The following is a 25,317-nucleotide window of genomic DNA, read 5'->3' on the forward strand; positions in this document are numbered from 1 at the left end:
AGTTTACAAGAAACAACCGTAGCTAAGAAGTTGCTAAAATTTACTTATTGGCTCTTAAAAAAAAAAAGATACACAAGCTTTTATTAGTTGTAACAATATCATAATCTGTTTATTCTTTCTCTTATTCTTAAAAATCAAAATCAAGCAGACTCCTCCATATTAACAAACATTATCAGGAGCCTAGCACAGAGATAGCAAAAATTCAACAGCTGTTCAAAATCTAGGTACAGGTATCTAATAATCTAAAAAGTATAAAGTCCAGTATGTTTAAAGATAAAATACCAAAAATTGAAAAGTATTAAGCATAATCATTTCTACTTTACTAATCACAGTATAAAAATATTTGTACTAGTGTATATGAAAATTACCTTCTGAAAGTAGCCTCTTTTAAGGGTTTTATCTCGAACTTGCCGAAAGTATACATATCCATAAAAATAAGCAGGATCTTTCTAAGAAAGAATTGAGCAAAAAATAAATAAATAGCCATCTTTTAACATTAACATCAGCTTCCTTTATAAACCCAAATAGAGATGTTAGGTATATACACAAAGAATTATTAGTGCTTATCTAACAACACAATTCATGATAGCAATTACCAGATAAAAACCTTCTAACCTGTCCAAATTACAAAACAATCATAATCTAAATACTAAATGAGACTTTTACCCCTGTAACTTAGCTTACGTTCTTCATTCCCATCAATATTAGTTAAACTGAAGATATTTAAAATCTATATTTTCCCCAAAGCTATAGTAAGTTTTATTTTTTAATTCTGATTAAAATTTTGAGTTTAACAAGACTAAGGGAGCAGTCTTTTTCCAAACATGAGATGCCCTGATATAAAATCTTGAAAGAGAAAATAAAAGGAGTTAATGCAATCTGAATCTTACATAGCCAGATATATGTTAATCCAGTAATAAAGAATCATTAGAATGTTATTAACACATGATCTGACAGGTGATTACATTCCAAAACCTTTAGGGCTTTTATATCCTAATGGAATATTTTGACTCAGTCCCTTATTTGACTGTTATTTCTTAAAAAAAAAATTCATTGACAACCTACTTTAAACAATGTATTGTGTTAGAAAAGAAAAAGATGCATAAGACACAGTTCCTTTAGGAGAATACAATTTAGGATAAATAAGAAAAGTACAAAAATTATTATTATATAATAGGAGGAGGGTTACTAATGCAAAGCACAAAGTATTACAGGAAGGGCAAGAGAGAAGAATATGATTTTTTAACTGGACATTGAAGAATGGATTAAACAAAAACAAATACATTCTAGGTTTAGAGGGCCAGGAGTATGAGCAAAAAATAGAGACCAAAAACCACAAGCTATTTCAGGAAAAAGTACATAGTTCGGTTTTGCTAAAATATGGCACATGTATAGAAGGGAAATGAGGACGAAAACTGAAAAGGTAAAGGGTTTTATTTTATTTTTAAATCTTTATTTTTTAGTTGAAGGTGGACACACAATATCTTTATTTCATTTTTATGTGGTGCTGAGAATCGAACCCAGTACCTCACCCATGCTAAGCAAGTACTCTACCACTGAGCCACAACCCCAACCCCAAGGGTTTTATTTTATTTTTTTTTAATATTTATTTTTTAAGTGTAGTTGTACACAATACCTTTATTTATTTATTTTTATGTGGTGCTTAGGATCGAACCCAGGGCCTCGCACGTGCTAGACAATCGCTCTACCGCTGAGCCACAATCCCAGTCCAGGGTTTTATATTTAATGGTCCAAAAAGAAAGGACCCAAAAAAAAAAAAAAAAAGTACTATTATTAGCTCTTTTTTTCATTCAGCAATTGGTAGTCATTTTAGATTCTATTTTTATAATATATATGTATACTTCAGCTGGCAACAGCATGTAAGATGTAGTGTGTTAGAAAAAACAGCCACATCAATGTTTATAGCAGCACAATTCACAATAGCTAAACCATGGAGCCAACCTAGATGTCCTTCAGTGGATGAATGGATTAAAAAAAATGTGGCATTGGGCTGAGGATGTGGCTCAAGCAGTAATACGCTCGCTTGGCATGCACGGGGTGCTGGGTTCAATCCTCAGCACCACATAAAAATAAAATAAAAGATGTTGTGTCCACCAAAAACTAAAAAATAAATATTAAAAAATTCTCTCTCTCTTTCTCTCAAAAAAATATGTGGCATTTATACATAATGGACTATTACTCAGCATTAAAAAAGAACAAAATCATGGCATTTGCAGGTAAATGGATGGCGTTGAAGAAGATAATGCTAAGGCAGCAAATCCCAAAAAAACAAATGCCGAATGTTTTCTCTGATATAAGGGGGGTGACTCATAGTGGGGTAGGGAGGGAGAGCATGGGAGGATTAGAATAATTCTAGATAGGGAAGAGAGGTAGGAGGGAAAAGGAGTGGGAAGGAGATTAGCATGGATGGTGGAATGTGATGGTCATCATTATACAAAATACATGTATGAAAACTTGAATTGGGTGTCAACATACCTTATTTACAGAGATATGAAAAACTGTGGTATACATGTGTATTAAGAATTGTAATGCAAAAAAAGTACATGAATAATGGCATAAATTGATGTGAACATACTTTATATACAGAGATATGAAAAATTGTGCTCTATATGTGTAATAAGGATTGTAACTAACGCATTCCACTATTATTGTGTATTAAAAAATAATAAAATCAATTAAAAAATAAAAATAAAAAAAAAAAAATTAAAAAAACAAGAGGTAAATTTCCTGGTAGTAAATTTCTTACTCTCACGGGCGCTCAATTTCCTCATCTGTAAAAAGAACCCTTTCAGAGGACTATAGGTAGTAAATAAGTTAATCAGTGCTTCTTAATACAGTGCCTAGAACACAAAGAGCTTTAGTACATATTAGCTATTATTATCATCAGTTGGAAGAGCATGTTGATTGTGGTAGCAACAGAAAATGAAAATGGAGTAACTAATGACTATAAGACTCAACATTTCAAAAGGTATTATCCGTGCTGAGAGCAGGTTCCTGCTCTTAGTAGAAACAGGAAGGTTAATTTGTAAAAGTTGATTTTAGGCAAAATGATATTAAGTTCATATTTATTGTGCTGACAGGACATCCAAATGGGAATGTTCTTTATCTAACCAGACATACAAGCATGGAGTACTCAAAGAGAGAAACTTACATATTCCGAAATCATGAATTACTAAAATTGTTTATAACAGTAACTGCAAAAAAAATCATTAAAAATATAAAAGAAACAACTATATGTATGATGGACAACTTGGGGAACAACCACTTCAACATTAGATGATATTGACTACCTAGTACCACTCTACCCCCACATTCAAACAAATAATTATTAATGAAAGAAAATTACTTCAGCATTCTAATTCACTTTTATAATTCACAATGCCATTATGTTTCCAGAACATATTATAACTTATAATTTTATAAGGTCTCTTTCACTTAAACGCTGAATTCTTATCAATTAGACTCAAATTCAGCTATATAATAAATAAAAGCAAAATCAAATTTCTGAAAGCTATCAGAGGTAATGGAATAAATGAGTTCTACAGTAATAAGCTCTTCAGTTTCTTCTCACATAGACATTTTTTTATGACTACTTTTCCAACCTTTAAGTAAACTGGTAAATCTTTGTCAAATTGATCCAGGAGACAATGCAGTGACACCTTCCTCCCAGAAGACTGTCGAAATCTAAAACAAAACTGGGTATCTCCAAGACAACCTAATAAAAACAAAAATGAAAGATATTAAGGATAGCATAGCATAATATTTACTTATCCAGTTTCATCAATTTTAAAGGAACCATATGAATCGTTTTTTAAAATGTTTTTGGTTGTAGATGGACATAATACCTTTATTTATTTATTTTTATGTGGTGCTGAGGATCAAACCCGGTGCCTGACATGTGCTAGGCAAGCACTCTACCACTGAGCCACAGCCTCAGCCCTTGTATGAATAATTTTAACACAGTCTGTCATGTTTTTAAAAAGAAAAAGGAGATCCTAAAACTTCATGTGCCTCAAAAGACGACTCAAGACCTGGAGCTGTGGCTCAGTGGTACAGCGCTTGCCTAGCATGTGTGAGGCACTGGGTTCAATTCTCAGCACTGCAAATAAATAAGTAATAAAATAAAGATCCATCAACAACTAATAAAAAAAAAAAGATGACTCAAACCATTTTGCTGGTTAGAGGCAAAGCAATAAGTAAATGCAGAGCATAGCATAATATTTATTTATCCAAGTTTCATCAATTTTAAAGGAACCATTTTTTAAAATAGTTTATGTGAAGGAACCATTTTTTAAAATGTTTTTAGTTATGGGCTGGGGATGTGGCTCAAGTGGTAGCGCGCTCGCCTGGCATGCATGCGGCCCGGGTTCGATTCTCAGCACCACATACCAACAAAGATGTTGTGTCCGCCGAGAACTAAAAAATAAATATTAAAAAATTCTCTCTCTCTCTCTCTCTCTCTCTCTCTCTCTCTCTCTCTCCCCTCTCTCACTCTCTCTTTAAAAAAAAATGTTTTTAGTTATAGATGGACATAATGCCTTTATTTATTTATTTTTATTTATTTTAAGATATGCCCCTAAAGCATATCTTAACTCTAAAGTCTCTTTAATTTTTCTATTCCATTTCCCACATGTAATTAAAAAAATTTTGAAAACTGTTGCTGTTGAGCAAAAGAAGTCAAGCACAAAATAATACATATTGTTCAAATCCATGTATATAAAAAAGTTCAAAGCAAAACTATAATGATAAGGAGTACATGATTGGGGTCTGGGGTTGTGGCTCAGCGGTAGAGGACTTGCCTCACACGTGTAAGGCACTGGGTTCAATCCTTAGCACCACATAGAAATAAATAAATAAATAAACAAACAAATAAAATAAAGGTATTGTGTCCATCTACAACTAAAAAAAAATATTTTTAAAAGGAGTACATAATTGGATGATAAAAGTATAAAGAAAAGGGCTGGGGATGTGGCTCAAGCGGTAGCGCACTCGCCTGGCATGTGTGCAGCCTGGGTTCGATCCTCAGCACCACATACAAACAAAGATGTTGTGTACACCGATAACTAAAAAATAAATATTAAAATTCTCTCTCTCTCTCTCTCTCCCCCCCCCCTTTAAAAAAAAGTATAAAGAAAAGCAAAAAATTTAGTGGTTACATTTGAAGGTGAGGGGAAATAATATTGGAGGTGGCATGAAGAAGTTTCTGAGATGTTAGCCAAGTTCTGTTCCTCAATCGTGGATTGTTTCATATTTCACAATAAAAGCTCTTTCCTACACCACCCCATCCAGTACTGGGGATTGAACCCGTGGCTTCACATAAACTAGGCAAGCACTCTACCACTGAACTCATCCTCAGCCCAAAAAGCTTTTTTAAAAAGATATACTACAGAAGATTAAGAGCTCAAGTAATTGATTTACTACTGAATTTAAAATGAAGTTAATTATATTAGCCAATCTCTTTAAATGCAAACTTTAAGCTGTCAGGTATTAACTTTTTTAAAAACTATAGATACTCTAAAAAAAAACATGAAATAACTTGTCCCTCAAATTTTCCAAGTTACTATATTTAGAATTAGTAACTTTGTAATAAATGTGAAATGTGCTCAATATATTCCACCCATGGGGTGATAAAACTGTTTTAAAGTTGATTATGGCAACAGTTGCACAGTTCTGTGAATATACTAAAAATTACTGAATTATGTGGGACTGCAGCTATAGCTTAGTGGTAAAGTACTTGCCTAGCATACACAAAATCCTAGTTTGATAACCAGCCAATCGAAACTTGGATTGCATATTTATGGGTAAATTTATGTTATGTAAATTATATCTCAACAAAGCTATTATTTTTTAATTCATTTCACTGCCAATTGGAGAAAAAATGAAACTTTTCTTCATTTAAATACAAAAGCCCCTCTGAAAAAGGCCCCTCAGATCACAGAGCTCTAGAAATCAATGGTCTCTGGGCCATACTGTTCATTCAAGGAACCAATTCTTTCAATCATGGCTCCTCCTTCACGAGCAGGTAATTCAGCAAAAAGAGATCTCCCATTTTAAAACTATCGTAGGCACAGAGTATTCTGTAAGTTTTCTTTCCATCTGATACTCAAACTGAGACTGCAAAGTAAATGTAAACAGATGGAATCTTCCTATACCCCCCAAAAAAAAGTTTTTTTGAGAAAAAAAAAAGATTAAATATTTTACCTAAAGGTAACACATAACTTAAAAATATTATTTCTATATTATCACAAACACAACTACAGAGTGGGTTAGAATATGTATGACTAAGAAAAAATTTCTTGAGTCATCCCCATTCCTGGGCCCTCAACTTTACATAGTCACTCCCCCTGTGAGTAGCATGGCTAAATTGGAATTCCTGAGAAAAAGTACTTTAGATTAGAGATTCTCAAAGTGTAGTTGTTAGAATGATGCCAGTCCGCAAACTTTTGTTACTTATCCAAGACCAAATAAATAAGGACAGTGAGAATAAATATTTGAAAGGTTTATAGCAATTGGACATTGCTGTGACAAACTGAGATTTTTGTTTTGCATTCCTTGTTTTTTTCATTTTGTGTCATTAGATTATTTATTATTAGATAATTATCCATTATTAAATAATCCATTTAAATTGCATTTTACAAAAGTGTTGGTCCACAACAGACTGAACATTTAAAAAACCCCAAATGATCCTTCAATATAAATGTGCAAAGTGTAACATATGTAATAATGTCACTGCTGTATATAGACAAGAAATCATGAGACAAATATTATCAAGTCCACCCAGAGCAAAAACTGATTTTTCCCTTAGATTCATCAATGCTTCAAATTCTCTCTACTAATGCTGAGTTTTCTCTCTGGACATGTTATATAATACAGTATGTACTGTACTTGGGTAGCCAATGTAGCTTAAGCTGCAAGAACACCTAAATACAAATGATGTTAATGATAAACAATAAGGAGGAAAAGAATCTGACATGTATGTATCAGAGGGAAAGCTACTCAAATGGAATAAGGAATTGAACCCTAAAAACAAACCAAAGTTTTTTCTCAAGTCATTAGGATCTAAAGTAAGTGTGTGTGGGTTCAATCCTCAGCACCACATAAAATAAATAAATAAACAAATAAAGTGTGTGTGTGTGTGTGTGTGTGTGTGTGTTCGTGTGTGAGTGAGAGACAGACAGAAAAGGATTGTGAGACTGGCAAACCCATTCCACTGAGAATTCCAAAATCATTTTATCAATATAGCCTTCATACTGTCTAAAATGCTGCTTTACTTTTTCTTCTGCATATCCACAAACACAAAACCTTGATTTATGATACTTTCCTAAAGTCTGCTCCACCATGTCCTTCCATAGCACTATAAATCCATTCCAAAGTTGGCACAGCTTCCTTTTATTAGACACAGAAGAGAAGCAAACTGTTTGGAAATCATAACTGGGACCAATGATCTTAAACATGTACAAAATACATAGTCTCTTGCTGTCTAGTTAATGTTCATCAATTCAGATGGCAAGGTGACTACTTTCAAAATCTTTTATCAATTCCACTTGAAGTACCAATGATACTTTGGATAAAATGATGTGCAGGTTATTAAAAAAAGGCATTAGGGCTCGGGGTATAGCTCAGTGGAAGAGCGCTTGCCTACATGCGTGAGGCACTGGGTTCAATCCTCAGCACCCAGAAAAATAAATAAATAAACAAATAAAATAAAGGCATTTTGTCCATCTACAACTACAAAAAAAAAAAATTTTTTTAAAGGCATTAAAAAGCATCTCTAAGGCCAGACTGGTGGTGAATGCCTGTAATCCCAATGACTCAGAAAGATAAAGCAGAAGAATCACAAGTTTAAGGCCAACCTAGCCTTAGCAATTTATTGAGAGCCTCAGCAACTTACCAAGATCCTATCTCAAAATAAAAATAAACAAATAAATAGGGCTTGGAATGTAGCTCAGTGGTAAAGTGAACGTGGGAATAATTCCCAATACCAGAAAAAAAAAATGTGGGTCATTTATATGCCTAAAATATTGGAAAAAATTTTTTTTATTTACATAGATATACAATTGAGTTTAACTTCCAAAAAGAAAATGATACATGCAGAGGCTAACTATAAAACTAGATATTAAAACAGCTACTCAAACACCAAGGTATCTTCTTGAGAAATTAACTTCTATGACTGGGGCTGTACTCAGTAGTAGAGCACTTGCTTCACACTGAGTACAATTCTCAGCACCATATAAAAATAAGTAAATAAAATAAAGATACTGTGTCTATCAACAATTAAAAAAATATTTACCAAAAAAAAATTAACTTATATGCTTGCTGGGGTGGAGTGAAGTTTCTTCTCCACTCTCATAGGTTTAATAACTAGGACCCGTGTATTAAATCGACCAAAACAGATTAACAAGAGAAAATATTTATTTCACATGCACCTGAACACTTCACAGAAAAAAGTAATGACCTCAAAAGTTAGTTAGATCTGGGAGTTATGTAACATTTTAGCAAAGGGGATAAACTGCAGAGAAATGATTAGACTTGGGGTTTGGCTTCTCAAAACCAGTAAATTGTGGAACAAAAAATACATGTCGAAAAAAAACTAATGGAGGATAAGGTTATTTTAGTAAGACCTACTTATACAAACTGAAGCTAATACCATTCCAAGGAAGAGTCTTTTTCTTTTGTCTTTATTTTTTATTTACTTTTTTATTTTTTGCATTACTGGGGATTGCAGCCAGAGCCTGGCACATGCTAAACAAGCATTCTACCACTGAGTAACATCTCCAGCCCTGTTTTTCAGTTTGAGACAAGGTCTTGCTAAATAGCCCAGGCTGGCCTCCTACTCATGATCCTCCTGCTTCAGCCTCCCAACTACCTAGGATTACAGCATGTGAAACCATGCTCACCTAAGATAAGAGTCTTCTACAATGTTTCAGAATCTTTCTACCCTTCTCAGTATGACAAAGGAGCAAGTAAACACCTTCATAAATTTATGTCCTGCTTTTCGGAACACAATGAGAAAGGAGAGGGATCTTTGCAACTGCTGTTTCCCAACTGCCTTCAGCTCAAAATAATCCTGAGACCAAGCAGCATGAAGAGAAGGGGGTCTCTGATCCCCTTATGCTCATGTACAGATATGAAAAAAAGAGAGAGCTATGACAACCAGCTGTGGTCTAAAAGAGAAGAGCATAATACAATCCACTGGACTTCAATCTCAGAAATTTAATTCATCCTATAAACCACACAACTCAGTTGGAGTCCTAGAAATCCACTCCAACGCTAACTACAATTCAGAACTGAATGTGTAGATTTTATAAGAATAATATTGACTTAAACAAGGACAGATCCTAGAAGACCTCTATGTAATTATTTCATTAATAGGCAAAAATTAACTCGGTGCTGTGGCGCACACCTAATCCCAGAAGCTCAGGAGGCTGAATCAAGAGGATAAGGAGTTCAAAGCCAGCCTCAGCAACTTAGCACGGCCCTAAGCAACTTAGGGAGATCCTGTCTCTAAATAAAATACAAAATAGGGTTGGGGATGTGGTTGAGTGCCCCTTAGTTCAATCCCCAGTACCCCCCCCACCAAAAAAAAAAAAAAGGCAAAAATTACTAAAAATTCTAATAGTTACAGGTCAGAACAAAAGACCTACTATAATCTCCCAAAGGCAAATATCTAATTTACTGAGATATCTATCATTTTTCTTCCATATATTTCACCAAGGCTGCAAATTCCAAATGTATTGAAAAAAAACTCTAGAAACATTTATACAGAAAAGAGAAAAATGCTTAAAATTTTTAAATGTTAAATCTCCCAAATCAGATCAACTGAACTAAATTAACAGGATATTAGAAGTAACCACAAAAGGAAAGGGAAGTGGAGTGATTCTGCTTTATAGAGTTCTAATTGTGTGTGGCCCAAGAATCTGAATGTTCTGGTCACTGTAAGCCTAAAAAGTTGTTTTGAAAGTAAAATATAACAGGCAACCTGAAAAATGTCAACAATTAGGACCACACAAATGATACTTTGAAAGAGATTAGCAAAGTGAAGTTTAACAATAAGCAAACACATGATTTTTACACACCAAGCACTACTGCAAATACTTGTCATATTAATCCATAGAAAAATAAATGATAGTCATGTTTCATAACTGGATTCACTCTGTTGTTGTTTCTTCTTCTTACAGTTAGGCAAGCTCATAAATTCTGAACTCAAAGTAAACTACATACTCTAAGTCCCCAAACATACCAATGTTGTTAATTTTCAATCTCACTATTTCAACAGTTTATTGTCCCCTGATGTATTATTACCTCAGCACACTGTAAAAGTTCCTTTAAGAAATGAACCAACTAAAATCAACTATGACATGATTAGACATCATTAAATCAGGAATCAAAATCACTGATTTGTTGGGCTAAAATTGAGACTTCATTCTAATATGCCATTTCAATTAACTTTCACAGATTAAAATTATAACCAGTATTCTTAGTATATAATTCAACAGAACACCACATGAAAAATAGTTACCTGAATTTGAATCTGGAAAAGACAAATAGCAAATATTGGTTTTCTGAAAAAGAAAACAAAAGCTATATATGCTGACATACACACATCAATAAAAACAAACAGAAATATAACAACAGATTATACGGAGCAATAGTTCTACTTACTTCTTTATCAGTAAGTTTGGAATGTTGAGGATAAATTACCTGGAAGAAAATAATTAATTTTTGTTAGGCATATACATTAAAGAATACTTCTAAAATTCTAGTTAACTGTGGTAAAAAAGCTATAGGAAATACTTCAAAGCTAGTTATGGTGGCACATACATGCAGTCCCAGCTACTCAGGAGGCTGAGGGAGGAAGATCACTTGAGCCCAGGAATTCAAGGCCAGCCTGGCAAACTTAGACCTGTTTCAAAATTTAAAACACATGGGTTGGGGCTGTAGCTCAGTGGCAGAGCACTTGCCTAGCATGTATGAGGCACTGGGTTCAATCCTCAGCACCACATAAAAATAAATAAATAAATAAACAAATAAAGATATTCTTTCAATTTACAACTACAAAAAAAATTATTTTTTAATATTAAAAATATGGGACTGGGGTTGTGGCTCAGTGGTAGGGTGCTCACCTAGCACACGTGAGGCACTGGGTTCAAACCTCAGCACCACATAAAGATGAAATAAAGGTATTTTGTCCACTTACAACTAAAAAAATTAAAAAATATAAAATAAAAAGGTAGCTTAGTGACAGAGCCCTGGATTTGTCCAAATAAAGAAAAAGAAAAGAAAGGATGAAAGGAAGGAAAGACAGAAAGATAAGAAAAAAAGAAAGAAGAAAAAAAAGAATACAACAGGAAGAGAGAGAGGAAAAAAGAAACAAAAGAAAAAAATCTAAGCCAGGCACAATGGCTCACACCTGTAATCCCAGTAATTTGGGAGGCTAAAGCTGGAGGATCCCAAGTTCAAGGACAGCTTTGGCAATTTACCCTATAAAGAAGGAAACCTATCTTTCCACTGGGATCAACATTTAAGAAAGAATTTGATTGATTATAAGAAGTAATATACATCATTAATTACATATTAAGAGAAAAACAAAAAGAAACAAAAGAATTACCTGAAGTTTAAAAAGTCTTCCCTTCATTTCCCTTAAATAATCATTATACATTTCCCCAGACTGGTTAGTTTAGTACCTTCAGTGATCACAGCACCTTCTGAGAACTACTGCCCCTTGGACCCTTTGAAAGAAGAAGGATTAAGGCAGAGCATCTGCTGTCAGAAAAAACACTATTCAACACCAAACCCAAAGGGCATCTGTTCTATAGAACAATCCACTGCCACATTATGACCATCCTGATCTTAGAAGATGAGCAATAATTCACTAAAGTGACAAAAAGTGGGTACTCAATACTTGTTAACTAGCTAACTGACCCTATACATTCTTGAAGTACAAAAGGCATATTTTGGAACTGTCAGTAATACCTCTTCGTTATGGTATCAATATCATAAGACTGATTTTTCAAACAGGACATCAGAGGTTTGGTGCTGAAGGGCAATCTAAGGTTGAATGTTAGGCCCACAACACAAACATACATACACAATTTAGTCTTCCCTGTATAACAGGCAATGTTATAAATTTTTCAAGCTGTAAACTTTTCAATTCACAGTAAACATTTTGTAGTTCAGTTTTGGTTATTTGATGGAAAGAAACTTTAAATTCATACGCAGCCAAATCTACAGACTATGATTTACTATTACTCTTAGAAAGTTCTTTCTTCAACCTTTATATATTAAATCCTTGTTTTCTAAATAATCAATTTAAAAATTTTAATAGTTATTTGTATTTTAAGTGTACAGAGAAAAAAACCCCTAACATTCAAAAAATCAAAATAGCCTAGATACAAATGCTTGAGGCATAGCAAAGTAAAAGCAGCAGGTAGAGGTGGGGTGATGAGTCCAGTTAAAAATATTCAATAGTAGTACAAATAATATGACAGGGAATTGAAATTTGGAAAACAACTATTAATATTAGCACATTTTCCTCTAGTATTTTGTGGACTTCTTCTTATTTAATTCTGAGCTGTCTCTCAAACTGGGTTCCCCCCCCCCTTCAAATTTCGAATATTCTCAAAACTATTTGCTCCAAACAAAAATTCTATTTTACCATTGAGGCTGAAGATAGAGCTCAGGGGTAGAGTGCTTGTCTAGTTTGCACAAGGCCAAAGGTTCAATCCCCAGAAGCACCATCAAAAATTTTTTAAAATAATTAAATTACAAAGCTATTTCTTCCAGGCACGGTAGCACATGCCTAAATTCTAGTTACTTGGGAGGCTGAGGCAAGAGAATCACAAGTTCAAGTTTAGCCTCAGCAACTTAGCAAGACCCTGACTCAAAATAAATGGCTTCAGACATTTTTATTTCTCAGTGAAAGAGCACATCATGGTTCAAACCCCAGTGCAGAACAGGGGGCTGAGAATATTTGCCATTGATGTGTGATGCTCTATTGTTATCTTTCAATAACTGTTTCCACCTGCTATTAATATATTTAATAATTATATTTCATATCATTTAAATATAAAATATTTATCAGACCTCTACAGTGAAACAGCAGAAAGATAAGAGAAACCAAGTTCTTACCACATATTTAAACCATAAATTCAACTGTCCTTTGGATCAGGCATACCTGAGGACTTTATAATAACATGGATAAATTCTATTTTCTTATTCCAGTTTGGGCTGTTTTTGTCACTTTTAACAGAAAGAAGCATGGTTGACTTCTTTCCTTGAGAGAAAAAGGTACTGCTAGACTTTAATTTTCTAGACTTTAAATTTTCTTTGCATTAGAAAGGTATTTAAGGGAAGTCTGATTCTTTTCCCTATTGGCTATAATCCTTCTTGGTCCCTAAATAGAGACATTTGCTAAGGGTTAAATGTATCCTTTGTAAAATGCTATGCCATTCTTAATTTCCAACTATATAAATCCCAAACTATTTATCCATTTTTGTCAAAAATTGTTATTCATCACAATAAAACAGTCCAACATATGTCATTTAGCCATTCCTATACAAATGACTGCTAAAAGGAAAGGACTTAACCCACTTAAATATAACACTAAAATCTAACTCTCACATCAAGTTGTGGTTCTTTTGGTTTTGGTACTGGGGGTTGAACCCAGGGGCGCTTTACCACTGTGCCACATCCCCAGACCTTTTTATTTTGAGACAAGGTCTAGGTTGCTAAATTTGGCCCCAGACTTTCAGTCCTCCTGCCTCATCCTCCCAAGTTGCTGGAATTACAGGTATGTGCCACTGTGCCTGGCTTAATATCATGTTCTTTATTTTTTTTTTTTAGTTGTAGATGGACACAATACCTTTATTCACTTATTTTAATATGGTGCTAAGGATCGAACTCAATGCCTCACATGTGCTAAGCAAGCACTCTATCACTGAGCCACAACCCCAGCATTCAAGTTCTTTTAACAGTCTTAGAATCATTTCTCTAATTCTTTTTTCCAGAATAAATACAGCGTTATAGAATACCTTCTCCCCTTCTTTCCCCAAGTGCTGTGGATCCAACCCTCATATACTAGGTAAGCTCCCTAACACTAAGCTACACATCTAATCCTAGGATATCTTCTTGATGTTAATTTTTAAAGAAGTATCCCTTCAGTTCAGAAATCAATAGGAAATTCTCCCACAAAATAAATGCCTTGATAAATAGTTACTGTTTTCTTCTGAGAAACATATTCTTCCAAACCCATAAAGAATATCTCACACAAAATTCCCCTCTGAGGTCACATGAAACTGTGGCTGGCTTCTAAACTGAGAATAAATTTAGTTTTAAGAATCATTTTCAGGGGCTGGGGATATGGCTCAAGTGGTAGCGCACTCTCCTGGCATGCGTGCGGCCCGGGTTTGATCCTCAGCCCGGGTTCGATCCTCAGCACCACATACAGACAAAGATGTTGTATCCGCCAATAACTAAAAAATAAATATTAAAAAAAAATTCTCTCTCTCTCTCTCTCTTTAAAAAAAAAAGAATCATTTTCAGGGCTGGGGTTGTGGCTCAGTGGTAGAGTACTCACCTAGCATGCACAAGGCAATGGGTTCAAGCCTCAGCACTATTTAAATGTAAAATAAAGACATTTTGTCCATGTAAAACTTAAAAGAATCTATTTTCTCAGGAAATCTGGGGATAAATTTGGATTCCAATTCTGAAATGTCTAGTCCATTTGGATGGTACTATAACTGAATTGCCTCCCTAAAATTCTGATGTTGAAAGCCCTGAGCCTCATTGTAATGAAACTTGGAGATGCAAACTTTGGGACATAAGAATAATTAGGACATAAGAACAGAGCCTACATAAGGCTAGGTTCCTTATAATAAGAAACATGAGGGGTTGGGGTTGTGGCTCAGCAATATAGCACTTGCCTAGCACATGTGAGGCGCTGGGCTCAATCCTTAGCACCACATAAAAATAAATAAATAAAATAAAGGTATTGTGTCCAACTACAACTAAAAAAATTTTAAAAAAAAGAAACATCAGAAAAATTTATTTTTATTACACCATGTAAGGACATAGTAAGAAGATGGCTGTTTGAAAGCCATAAAGAGAGATCTTAGCAGAAACAGAATTGACTGGCACCTTGTTCTTGAACTTCCCAGTCATATTAAACACAACATCTATCTATCTCTCCCTCTCTTTTCAGTGCTGGGTATCAAAACCAGGGCTTTGACCACCCTAGCTCAACATAACACCTCTCTTTAAAAAGAGACCTACAAGATGCTGCTAGTCACATACTGACCTTCTTCAGGATTCTGCTGTCCTTGGTCTAATTCTGAAAACTGAAGGCTCTCCAAATGACTTAAAATAAAGTCCAAGTCTGGGAAGAGGTGGTTCAGACTTGAACTTAATTGATTTAGTGAAAATAATGACTTAAACATTTGAATTGGAAGAATGGAATTCATATTCCCTTTAAATCTTTCTTCCCTATTTTATGTTCAAGATTATACTGAACATATTAATAAACATTTTTTAATTTAATAATAAAATGAACATTTTCATTGATTTAAAAATAAGAGAGAGAGAGAAATCTAAAATAATCTACTATGTTTTGGATATGATTTGAGCATGTCCACTAAAGGTTCACATGCAGGGAACTTAGTCCCAGTGGGGGTTTTGAGGTGGTGGAAAATATCAGAGGTGGGGCCTGGTGGAAGATAATTAGGTCATGGGAGCCCTACCCTGAGAAGAGATTAATGCTGTCTTGAGGAGCAGATTAGTTCCTTGGACAGGAAGTTGTTATAAAAAAAAGCAGCCTGGGGTTGGAAATGTAGTTCAATGATAGAACACTTGCCTAACATGTGCAAGGCCCTGGGTTTGAGTTCCAGCACTGCAAACAAACAAAAAAAGAGCAGCATAGCTCCCTGACCCCACTATAGTCACTTTTTTTTTTTTTAATTTTTTAGTTACAGATGGACACAATGTCTTTATTTTATTTATTTTTACATGGTACTAAGGATCAAACCCAGTGCCTCACACGTGCAAGACAGGCCCTTTGCCACTTGCTTTTTATCTTAATCTGCCCTAATATGTGCTTCCACCAAGATTCCATCCACCCTGTTGTCATATAGCTAGAAAGCCCTCACAAGATTAAGCACACAACAGTGCCAGGTTGTTGAACCTCCAAAACTGTAAGCTAAATAAACCTAGTGTCAGATATCTCGCTACAATATCAGAAAACACAATAATATAGAATTCTCTCTGACTGGTGCTATATAAAAAAAAATTATTATAGCCTATCCAAACAGCCTTAGTACATCTTACAACAGGTACCCATCAAAAATTAACAATACACGAAAATTGATCCTTTATAACTTATAAAAGACTCTAGAGTTTGGCAGGAATTCATTAAATGACTAATACGGATATAATTCCTGCTGGAGAGAGTGGTGCACACCTGTATTATCAGTGACTCAGAAGACTGAGGCAGAAAGATTGCAAGTTCAAGGCCAGCCTCAGCAACTTAGTGAGATCTTGTCAGTCTCAAAATGAAAAAAAATATTAAAAGGGCTGGGGATGTAACAAAGGGAAAGCACTCCTGAGTTTAATTCCCAGTACCAAAAAAAGGAAACAACATAAAAAAAGAAAAGTATGCTTGAATGCCCTATAATATCAAGTTAACTATGCAGTATAGAAAAACTGAAATCTATTTATTCACCTAATTCTAGCATAAAACTAGATAAGGAGGGGTTGGAGTTGTAGTTCACTGGTAGAGCACTTGCCTAGCATGTGTGAAGCACTGGGTTTAATTCTGAGCACTGCACATAAATAAATAAAATAAAGGTCTATCAACAACTAAAAAAAATTTTTTTTTAAACTAGATAAGGATAATGGTTACCCTTGGGGAGGGAGAAGTGAGTGGTCATGATTGAAAGAGGAAATTTAGGGAAATTTCTGGGGCAATAGTAATATTCCGTTTCTTGATCTACATGGTAGTTATATGGGTACTCTCACTTTATGAAAATTCACCAAATTACAGACTTAGGATTTGTGTGGTTTTCTCTATGCATGTTATAGTTCGATAGAAAAGTTCGTTTTCTTTTTAAAAGTGGAAAAATGCTCTAATATTACAGTATCAGAAAAGGCTGGGCCTCAGACTCCAGCTCACTAAAAATCTAAGCTAAATTACACTACTGGAAAACTAATACTTTAAACATGGAATGAACAGTTAAGCACTTCCCTCAAAACAGGGTAAAATTTAGAAGCAATTGTCAATGTTTCACATCACTCACTCTTACAGTAAATAGAAAAAGCATAAAGCATTTGTGCAAAGGCTAACTGGATAAGAGGATGTCTCAGATTATCTCCAAGATGGGATTATATAATTTCATAACAGAATCATTAGTTATTAAAACTAAAGAAGCCTTTGTAAAAAAAAAAAAAATCTGGGGGGGTATAAGTGGCTCAGGAAGTCACTTGAGGCTTTATCTTCCAAATCAAAGAATTATATCAAGCTACTTATGAAGTACTACCAGGTTGTGAGGAAATTTAAAGGCCATTAATACCCTGCATTTCCTCCTATTATCATGGCCCACTTTTCCTGATACTATAAAACTCCATGAAGTGGGCAATGATTAAGGCTACATCTCCAGAACACATCTGTATTAGGAACATGGTAGTTGTCCGCTAAATATCTGAAGAGAGGGCTCAGTGAGACACCCTAGCAACATAACCCATTTCAATTAAAACAGTAAACTTCTGAGGATCAAACAGAGAGCATGGACACTCTGATGAAAAGGGCAAGAAACACGCAACTGCCTTTATTCTCTTCAAAAGAATAAACAAAGCACTGACATGTAATTCTTCTCTATTGTTAGCTTTCAATTTAGTTTGCTTCTGATGATTAAATCTAAGTCATTTGGAGGAAAAAAAAAAAAAGGATCAACAGAAACTTTGCTAAGATAAAAAAAAATGTGGTGACACTCCAGGATCTACCTTTTTACCAGATAAGGAAGGAACAGGCAGTAATTAAAAAAAGCAGGAGAGGGAGAGTCAATTCTGCTAACTGCTCTTTTAAAAATGGCCTAAGTTTCTCTTTACTGGAGACCAGAGCTGGAACAGTCCATCTATACCCAAGGCTATTTTATGACCCAAAATATTAAAAAGTGTTTATCTTTAGGGACTGGGGGAATAGCCCAGTGGTAGAGTATGTATTTACCATCCAGGAGATCCTGGGTTCAATCCCCAACACCAAAAGGGGAAACGAAGACAAAGATTTATCTTCAGTTTACAGGGAAATTAAAAATACAGGACAAAGGAAAGTATCTCATTATAGCTTAGTGGTAGAGTGCTCACCTGGCATGCATAACACCCTGGGTTCATTTCCCAATACAGTAGTCAAAAAAAAAAAAAAAAGGAAGGGAAGAGACCAATAATCATAATAAAGTCTATAAATAAATTAATGATACTTTCCTGTTTTATATGGATAATTTAAGTGGTCAAAAACTCTTTTCAACAAGAAGTAGAATGCAAAATTTATGTACATATAAATAGGCTGTATCGTAAACTATCAGCAAAATGAAATCTAATAAATTTGATTCCAGGAAAGGCTTTTAATATTGATGATATACATGCATTCCAGGAAATTGTGTATCTTAAAGAAAAAAAAATCACTTGACCATGGTTGTATATCAAAATAGATTCTACTGCCGTGTATAACTAAAAAGAATTTTAAAACATTTGTAGGCAAAATAATGGGAATGGGTGATTAGCCAAGAAGAGTCCCATTATGATTATTCAATTAGTCTATAAAATAAACTAATATATTGAGCAGGCATTCAATGATAGTCATCAGTTCTTACACGCATTCTCTCTTTACCTTCAAGAGTACTCGCAGGATATTTTCTCATTTTATAGTTAAGGAAAATGAGAGCTGATGAAATGAGAGCTGATGAAACTGGCTATTAATCAAGACAACTAGAAAATATTCAAAACCCCAAAGGTTGGGCTCTTTTCACTAGATTGAAATTCTGTCCAAGAAGTTGATAAGTCATAGCCTTCAAGACAGAGAGAGCTGAGTGATGTTTTGATTCTTACAAAATCTGGGGACCAGAGTGGATCAGGCAGCAATCCCAAATTATGGAAACATCAACCTTCTGTGAAGTGCCATATATTCCTAAAACATGAAGAACCTGAAAAATGGAGAACATCTCCAACATGTATACGAAGGAAGCAAACAACCCCCTACACTGTGTAAATAATATTAATAACTAAATATTAAAATTCTATGAAGAGTCTCTAATGATCCAGCAAATTGTTTATGAAAATGTTTATCAGGGGGCTGGGGATGTGGCTCAAGCGGCAGTGCGCTCGCCTGGCATGCGTGTGGCCCAGGTTCGGGTTCGATCCTCAGCACCACATACAAACAAAGATGTTGTGTCCGCCGAAAACTAAAAAATAAATATTTAAAAAAAAAAAAAAAAGAAAAGAAAATGTTTATCAGGTACATGTTTGTGGGACTGCTGCCCAATCCATGCAATAGAAGTGTCCCCTTCTATTGTAGAGGTAAGCCTAGGTGGCCTCTATTACTACTAACACTCTTATCTCCTGACCACAGCTGACTGAACCAAAGAGGGTACTGACCTTTGCTGAGTCAACTGGAATTTCTAGTATTTGCATTATGCTTCATACTGGTTTCAAAAGAAAAGTGTAGATTTTGGCTAAAATTAATACCAGGTACCTAAAGTAAGGCATAAGTTATGAAGGAGTAGCAATTGAGGCTCTGTTTACAGAGAAAAGGGGCATCAGGAAGGCATATGGAGCAGACATCCAAAGAGGAGCAGAAACAAAAGACCCAGAGACAAAGGCAAAAGCCTGGGCTTTCAAAATCCCATGAGGGTGGGCTGGGGTTGTGGCTCAGCAGTAGAGCCCTTGCCTAGCATGTGTGAGGCCCTGGGTTCAATCCTCAACATCACATAAAAATAAATAAGTAAAATAAAGGTATTGTGTCCAACTACAACTAATAAATAAATAAATAAATAAAGCGAAAATAAATAAATAAATAAAAATTCCATGAGGTTCATCCTTGCTTCCTGCACTTGGGTTTTGAGACTTCCTAGAAGCTTCTCAATCAATCTCCCTTTACTTGTAAATGAGATTTTTGTTCATAACAATCACATTGATCCTTAATTAATGTAAAATTTTATAAAGAGAAAAAAGCATAAACATAAATGCCAAATATTAACAGAAGTTTCCTCTTAGTAGTGGAATTAGGAGGGATATTTTCCAGTGTTTATGATTTTCTTTTTGGGTCAAGTTTTCAACAAGGAACATGTTACTATCATTCAAGAAAAAAACATTTTTTAATAAACTAGACAGTTCTGGATTCAGATAATTCAGCCCTTACTATATAATCAGATAATTTCAAAGTTAGAAGTGCAAGAGTCTATAAAATCCAGGGAGTTTCAAACCTTATTTCAGAGGACAAGGATTGTATGATGCTATCACTTCAGGGGAAAAGGTAAGTACATCTCCTAGAGTCAACACAATTTTCAATCTTTTCTCACCCTAAAAGATGTCCTTAACATCTCCCTTACCTAGGACAGGGCCTTCCACGGACATTTAATACAAGGTGAACCACTCTCGCACCCAGCCAGGTCTTCAGTCAATTGTATCTCAGTGGAAACCTGCTCAAAACATGGCTACCTTCCTCTGGTGTTTGGAAGATTCCAAGTATAAAAGATTCACTCTTCAATTATGCAGTTAAAAAGGGCAACTTCCACACCATAAAGAAGAGAGAAGCAGAAGTCAGTCTGTAGGAAGAATGTAGCATGAAAAAGATCCACAAAAGAGAAAAAAAAGAACAAGATTTCTTTTTTTTCCTGGCTCTGAGCTCTAGCCATTTTCTGAAGCTCTACTTGAATAGCTTTTAACACTCCTTTACTCCAAGGTCCCCTTTTCTGTTTGAACTAGCTTAAGTTAGTTTCCGTAGGGGCTGGGGTAGTAGCTCAGTGATAGAGCACTTGCCTAGCATGTGCGAGGCACTGGGTTCTATTCTCAGCACCACATATAAATAAATGAATGAAATAAAAAGATCTATCAACATGTAAAAAAAAATATTTTTTTAAAAAAGTTAGTTTCTGTAGTCCACAACCAAATACACACATGCAAGCCCAATTTTACAAATGATAAAACTAGGGCCCAACTTCAGAATGCAAAAGTCAGGAATTCTCTTCACTGAAAAAGGGAATTTCTAGGAAATAAGTGTTTCCCAAATAAAAACTTACATAGATTTGTTTCCCAGGCACTGTTCCAAATGCTTTACAAACATTACTTTGCCTTACCCGCACAAGAATGCCATAATATAGGTAGTTGTCCTATTATAAAGAGGAGGAATGTGAGGCTCAGGAAAAAAAGCTAAGTAACTTACTCACATGGATTTTGGCAGTTCAGCTCTAGATTCTAGGTTCTTGATCACTATTCCATACTATCATTTTAGTAGGGATTTAAGCTCAGTTAAGTGTCACTGTGTTTTTTTTAATATTTATTTTAAAGTTTTAGGTGGATACATATCTTTATTCTACATTTATATGGTGCTGAGGATTGAACCCAGTTCCCTGTGCATGCTAGGGGAGCACTCCACCACTGAGCCACAACCCCCACCTGAGCCACAACCCCCATCAAGTGTCACAGTTTATGCAATTGTAAGAAATCTACCAATATATGCTGTCAGGGCAGAACAGTCGCCTCAGTCTCTCTCAGGCCAAGGTTCAATGACTGCCTTTTTGATAACACAGGTGGGTTCCAGGATATTACTTTCCAAATTTTCTTTACACCTATTCTTTAATTAGTGTTCCTCTTGAGCCTCTTTGGTTGTACATTATAGGATGTAGGGTTATAGCTACTCTATGTCACTTCTCCAACACAAGTCTACACATTTCCATTCCAGCCACCCCTTTTATCCATTTCAACATGGATATGGTCTTAATACAAAAGTGAAACATTTTTTAACTAGTTTTTATACTAGTTACTAATTTGTGTTCATTTTCTGGTTTTTGTTTGTTTGGGTTAGGGGGGTTATTTTTTGTTGTTGTTGTTTTGTTTTTGTTTTTTTGTTTTGTTTTTTTAGTATTGGGGATGGAACCCAGAAGCCCTTTAACACTGAGGTACATTCCCAGTCTTTTTTATTTTGAGACAGGGTCTTGTTAAATTGCTTAGGGCCTCACTAAACTGCAGAGGCTAGTCTTGAATTTGTGAGCCCTCCTGTCTCAGCCTCCCAGTCACTGGGATTACAAATATACAAGATTGGGCTGGGGATGTGGCTCAAGCAGTAGCGCACTCGCCTGGCATGCGTGCGGCCCAGGTTTGATTCTCAGCACCACATACAAACAAAGATGTTGTGTCCACCGAAAACTAAAAAATAAATATTAAAAAAATTCTCTCTCTCTCTCTCTCCATCTCTCACTCTCTCCTTAAAAAAAAAACAAAAACAAATATACACCATTGGCTCGGTCCATTTTCATTTTAAAAGAGGCAAGGTACAATATTCCACATTCCTCCTTTAGAAACAAATAAAGCAAAATTGTTTTGTATCTCATTTAATGTGCTAATCTTTCTTTATTAGGAAATCTTTCCCACCCTCATCCTACACCTTCTAATATCAGTGATACTCAATCTGGAATAGAAGGTTCATGAATAAATTCAAACAGTCCATCAAAGCATATACATAATTTTGTCTTAATAGACATTTTGTAATAGAGAATTCATGGTGTTGACATTTTTTGAAGATTTAGGCACAAAAGAAGTTCAGAACTACTGACCTAAAGGAAACCCTGTACAGTTTGGGGAAATGAAATTAAAAATAAGTACTTTAATAATTCACATTTTTGCAGAACCTCAACTATGATAACCATCTTATTTCATTAAAAAAAGCAAAATCATATTCATATTGTAAAGAATGTTCCAAATGATGAGAATCCAAAAGGATCTCTTTTAGCTATTTTAAAATGCAGTCAACTACAAACACCCAATCCTATGCTTTCCGGCTAAATTCTACTTTACTGTACTTATAACTTCAGGTTAACATGTCAATGTAAACATATATGGTCTATCAATGTCTTGCTCACATATTCACTCATTCTGTCAACAAGTATTTACTGAATGCCACTGTGTCTGGCCCTGAATTAATTCTTGAATATACAAGAATATACAAGTTAAAGAATATCATTATACTTTAACTTGAATATACAAGTTAAAGTATATCATTATATTTATATGCCTAGTAACTTGCATACTGCCTAGATCTTAGCAAAAACTCAATGCTTATTGAACTGTATAATGATAAAACATCAAAAAGACAGGTTAAATATAAAAGCAGCAGTTCTGATCAATTTTTTTTCTCCGTCCATTTAGACCACCAAAGTCATAATGAGATTAAAAACTGTCATTAACACCAAAAGAAAAAACAACAACAAAATTTCTAAATATATGACCTTTTGATAACTTTTTTTTTTGGGGGGGGGGGTAAGGAGGAACACATAAAGACAATCTTTTGTGTTACAAAAAAGGACCTAAACACTATCAAAAATTACTGAAATCAATAAGATGACATAAAAAGACAGAAAATTTGAGATTTACAAGCAAATTATTTTCCCTATGTTCATCTTGACATAAGTCCTCAGGCCAACTACTCCAGAAACAGTATTAAGAAATAACAGAAATGAGTAATAAAAAGAAGGAACCGAACAAAATGCCTAAAAACTTGTTTTTTCAATTTCAGCTATTACAGTTCACCATATGTCAAAATATTGTTTCTTTCTCATGCAAGTCTCAAACATCCTGCCTGCTTCCTTCTCTAGGTGCTGCTAACTCTTTCAGTTATTCCTGTGACTTTTTTACATTTTTTTTTTAAGACAAGCATTTAGGAGGGGCCTATAGCTCACGTTTCAACCCTAGCCACAGCCCAAGATCCTCCCAAGGGAAGGGCAGACGGACCGCAGCCAGGCCCAGCCCGCGGAGGGGCGCGGGCCACGCCCGGATGAGCGGCAGCTGGGGTCTTGGCCGGCCGGCCCGCGGGCCACAGGCTCTGCTGGAGCCAGACGCGCCCGCGCGGGGGCGAAGCGTGGAGACAGGGTGCGGCCGAGCCTCACCTCCACCGCCTGGCCCAGCTCCAGGTCGAAGCCCACCACACACACGCAGTGCAGCCATGCCGAGAAACCGTCCCAGCGCAGCAGGCCCCGGCCGCGGCCATCGTCCTCTTCATCGTCCTCCAGCGTAGCTCCCGTCGCCACAAGGGCCGGCGCCTCGCGCCCCTCGGCCGCCGCCACAGCCTCGTCCAACGCCCCGCGGGAGCCGGGCCCCAAGCCAGCTGGGCCCCGCAGAGCCATCGGCCGCCCCTTTGCTGTTCGCACCGCCTCCACCGTGGACCGCGCCGCAGAGCGCGCGGCTCCGCGCACGCGCAGCAGCCGCTACTGCAGCCGCTGGGAACCCGCTTGGTAGGGGCGGGGCCTCAGGCCACGTGACCCTGGGAGCCCGGTTCGGCTTGGGTCTCCCAGAGCCAACTCGCAGACCTGGAGACTTCACGATGCTGCCTGTCTCGGTCTGTGAAGCTGGCCTCCTCTTAAAGCTCCTGAAGACTGAAACCGTGGCGTATGAATCTTTGCCACTCTCGTTCTCCGTCCAACGACCAGGCAATGACTTATTCTTGGAATGACAGCATTGACCATCACAGTAAGGTAGTATTAAATTATTTAAACGGCATTAACAATGGCAAACATTATTAAACTCTTACCCTGTGCCATTTGATGTGCCCGGTTCAAGTACAAATATTTACACATATTATTTACACCCCTCCACACTGAGGACTGGACCCACTGGCGCTCTAACACTAAACTACATCTCCATCCCTTTTTATTTTATTTTTTGTAATTTTTTTTAGTCGTCAATGGACCTTTATTTTATTTTATTTATATGTGATGCCGAGAATCTAACTCAGTGCCTCACACATACTAGGCAAGCTCCCTACCACTAAGCTATAAACCCAGCCCCTTATTTTTTATATTTTATATATAGGATCCTCCCACATTAGCCTCCCCAGTAGCTGAGGTTATAGACGTGAGCCACTGCACCTAGCCACATATTACTTTTGAATCCTCACATCATCGTAAGTTGGTAGGCATTATTTATTTCTCTTTAAATATAAGGAAATTCAGGTTTTGAGAGGTTACATTACTGGCCCAACAAGTATGACAACTCCAGTGACTGCTTGAGCTGTACCTTCCCTCAGCTGTTCTCTCTCTACTGACG

At 35.9% G+C, this 25,317-nt stretch overlaps 1 protein-coding gene across 2 annotated transcripts in view; it reads right to left on the reverse strand.

Annotated features, from left to right (window-relative positions):
* The window catches only part of Dennd6a (DENN domain containing 6A), a 71,136-nt gene extending 46,680 nt beyond the window's left edge, over positions 1 to 24,456 (reverse strand). The window contains exons 1-5 of one of the 2 annotated variants that reach the window (XM_076839713.1): positions 24,162 to 24,456; positions 10,684 to 10,722; positions 10,541 to 10,583; positions 3,624 to 3,736; positions 369 to 449 (exon numbers count right to left, since the gene is read on the reverse strand). In XM_076839713.1, coding sequence (XP_076695828.1) covers positions 369 to 449; positions 3,624 to 3,736; positions 10,541 to 10,583; positions 10,684 to 10,722; positions 24,162 to 24,398 — 513 coding nt within the window. In that variant the 5' untranslated portion in view covers positions 24,399 to 24,456. The remainder of the gene's footprint in view (positions 1 to 368; positions 450 to 3,623; positions 3,737 to 10,540; positions 10,584 to 10,683; positions 10,723 to 24,161) is intronic. The other variant, XM_076839778.1, reaches the window with a different exon arrangement.
* Between the last annotated feature and the right edge of the window lie 861 nt (positions 24,457 to 25,317).

This window comes from Callospermophilus lateralis, chromosome 1 (genome assembly GCF_048772815.1).
Source record: "Callospermophilus lateralis isolate mCalLat2 chromosome 1, mCalLat2.hap1, whole genome shotgun sequence".
In the NCBI taxonomy this organism is placed as follows: domain Eukaryota; kingdom Metazoa; phylum Chordata; class Mammalia; order Rodentia; family Sciuridae; genus Callospermophilus; species Callospermophilus lateralis.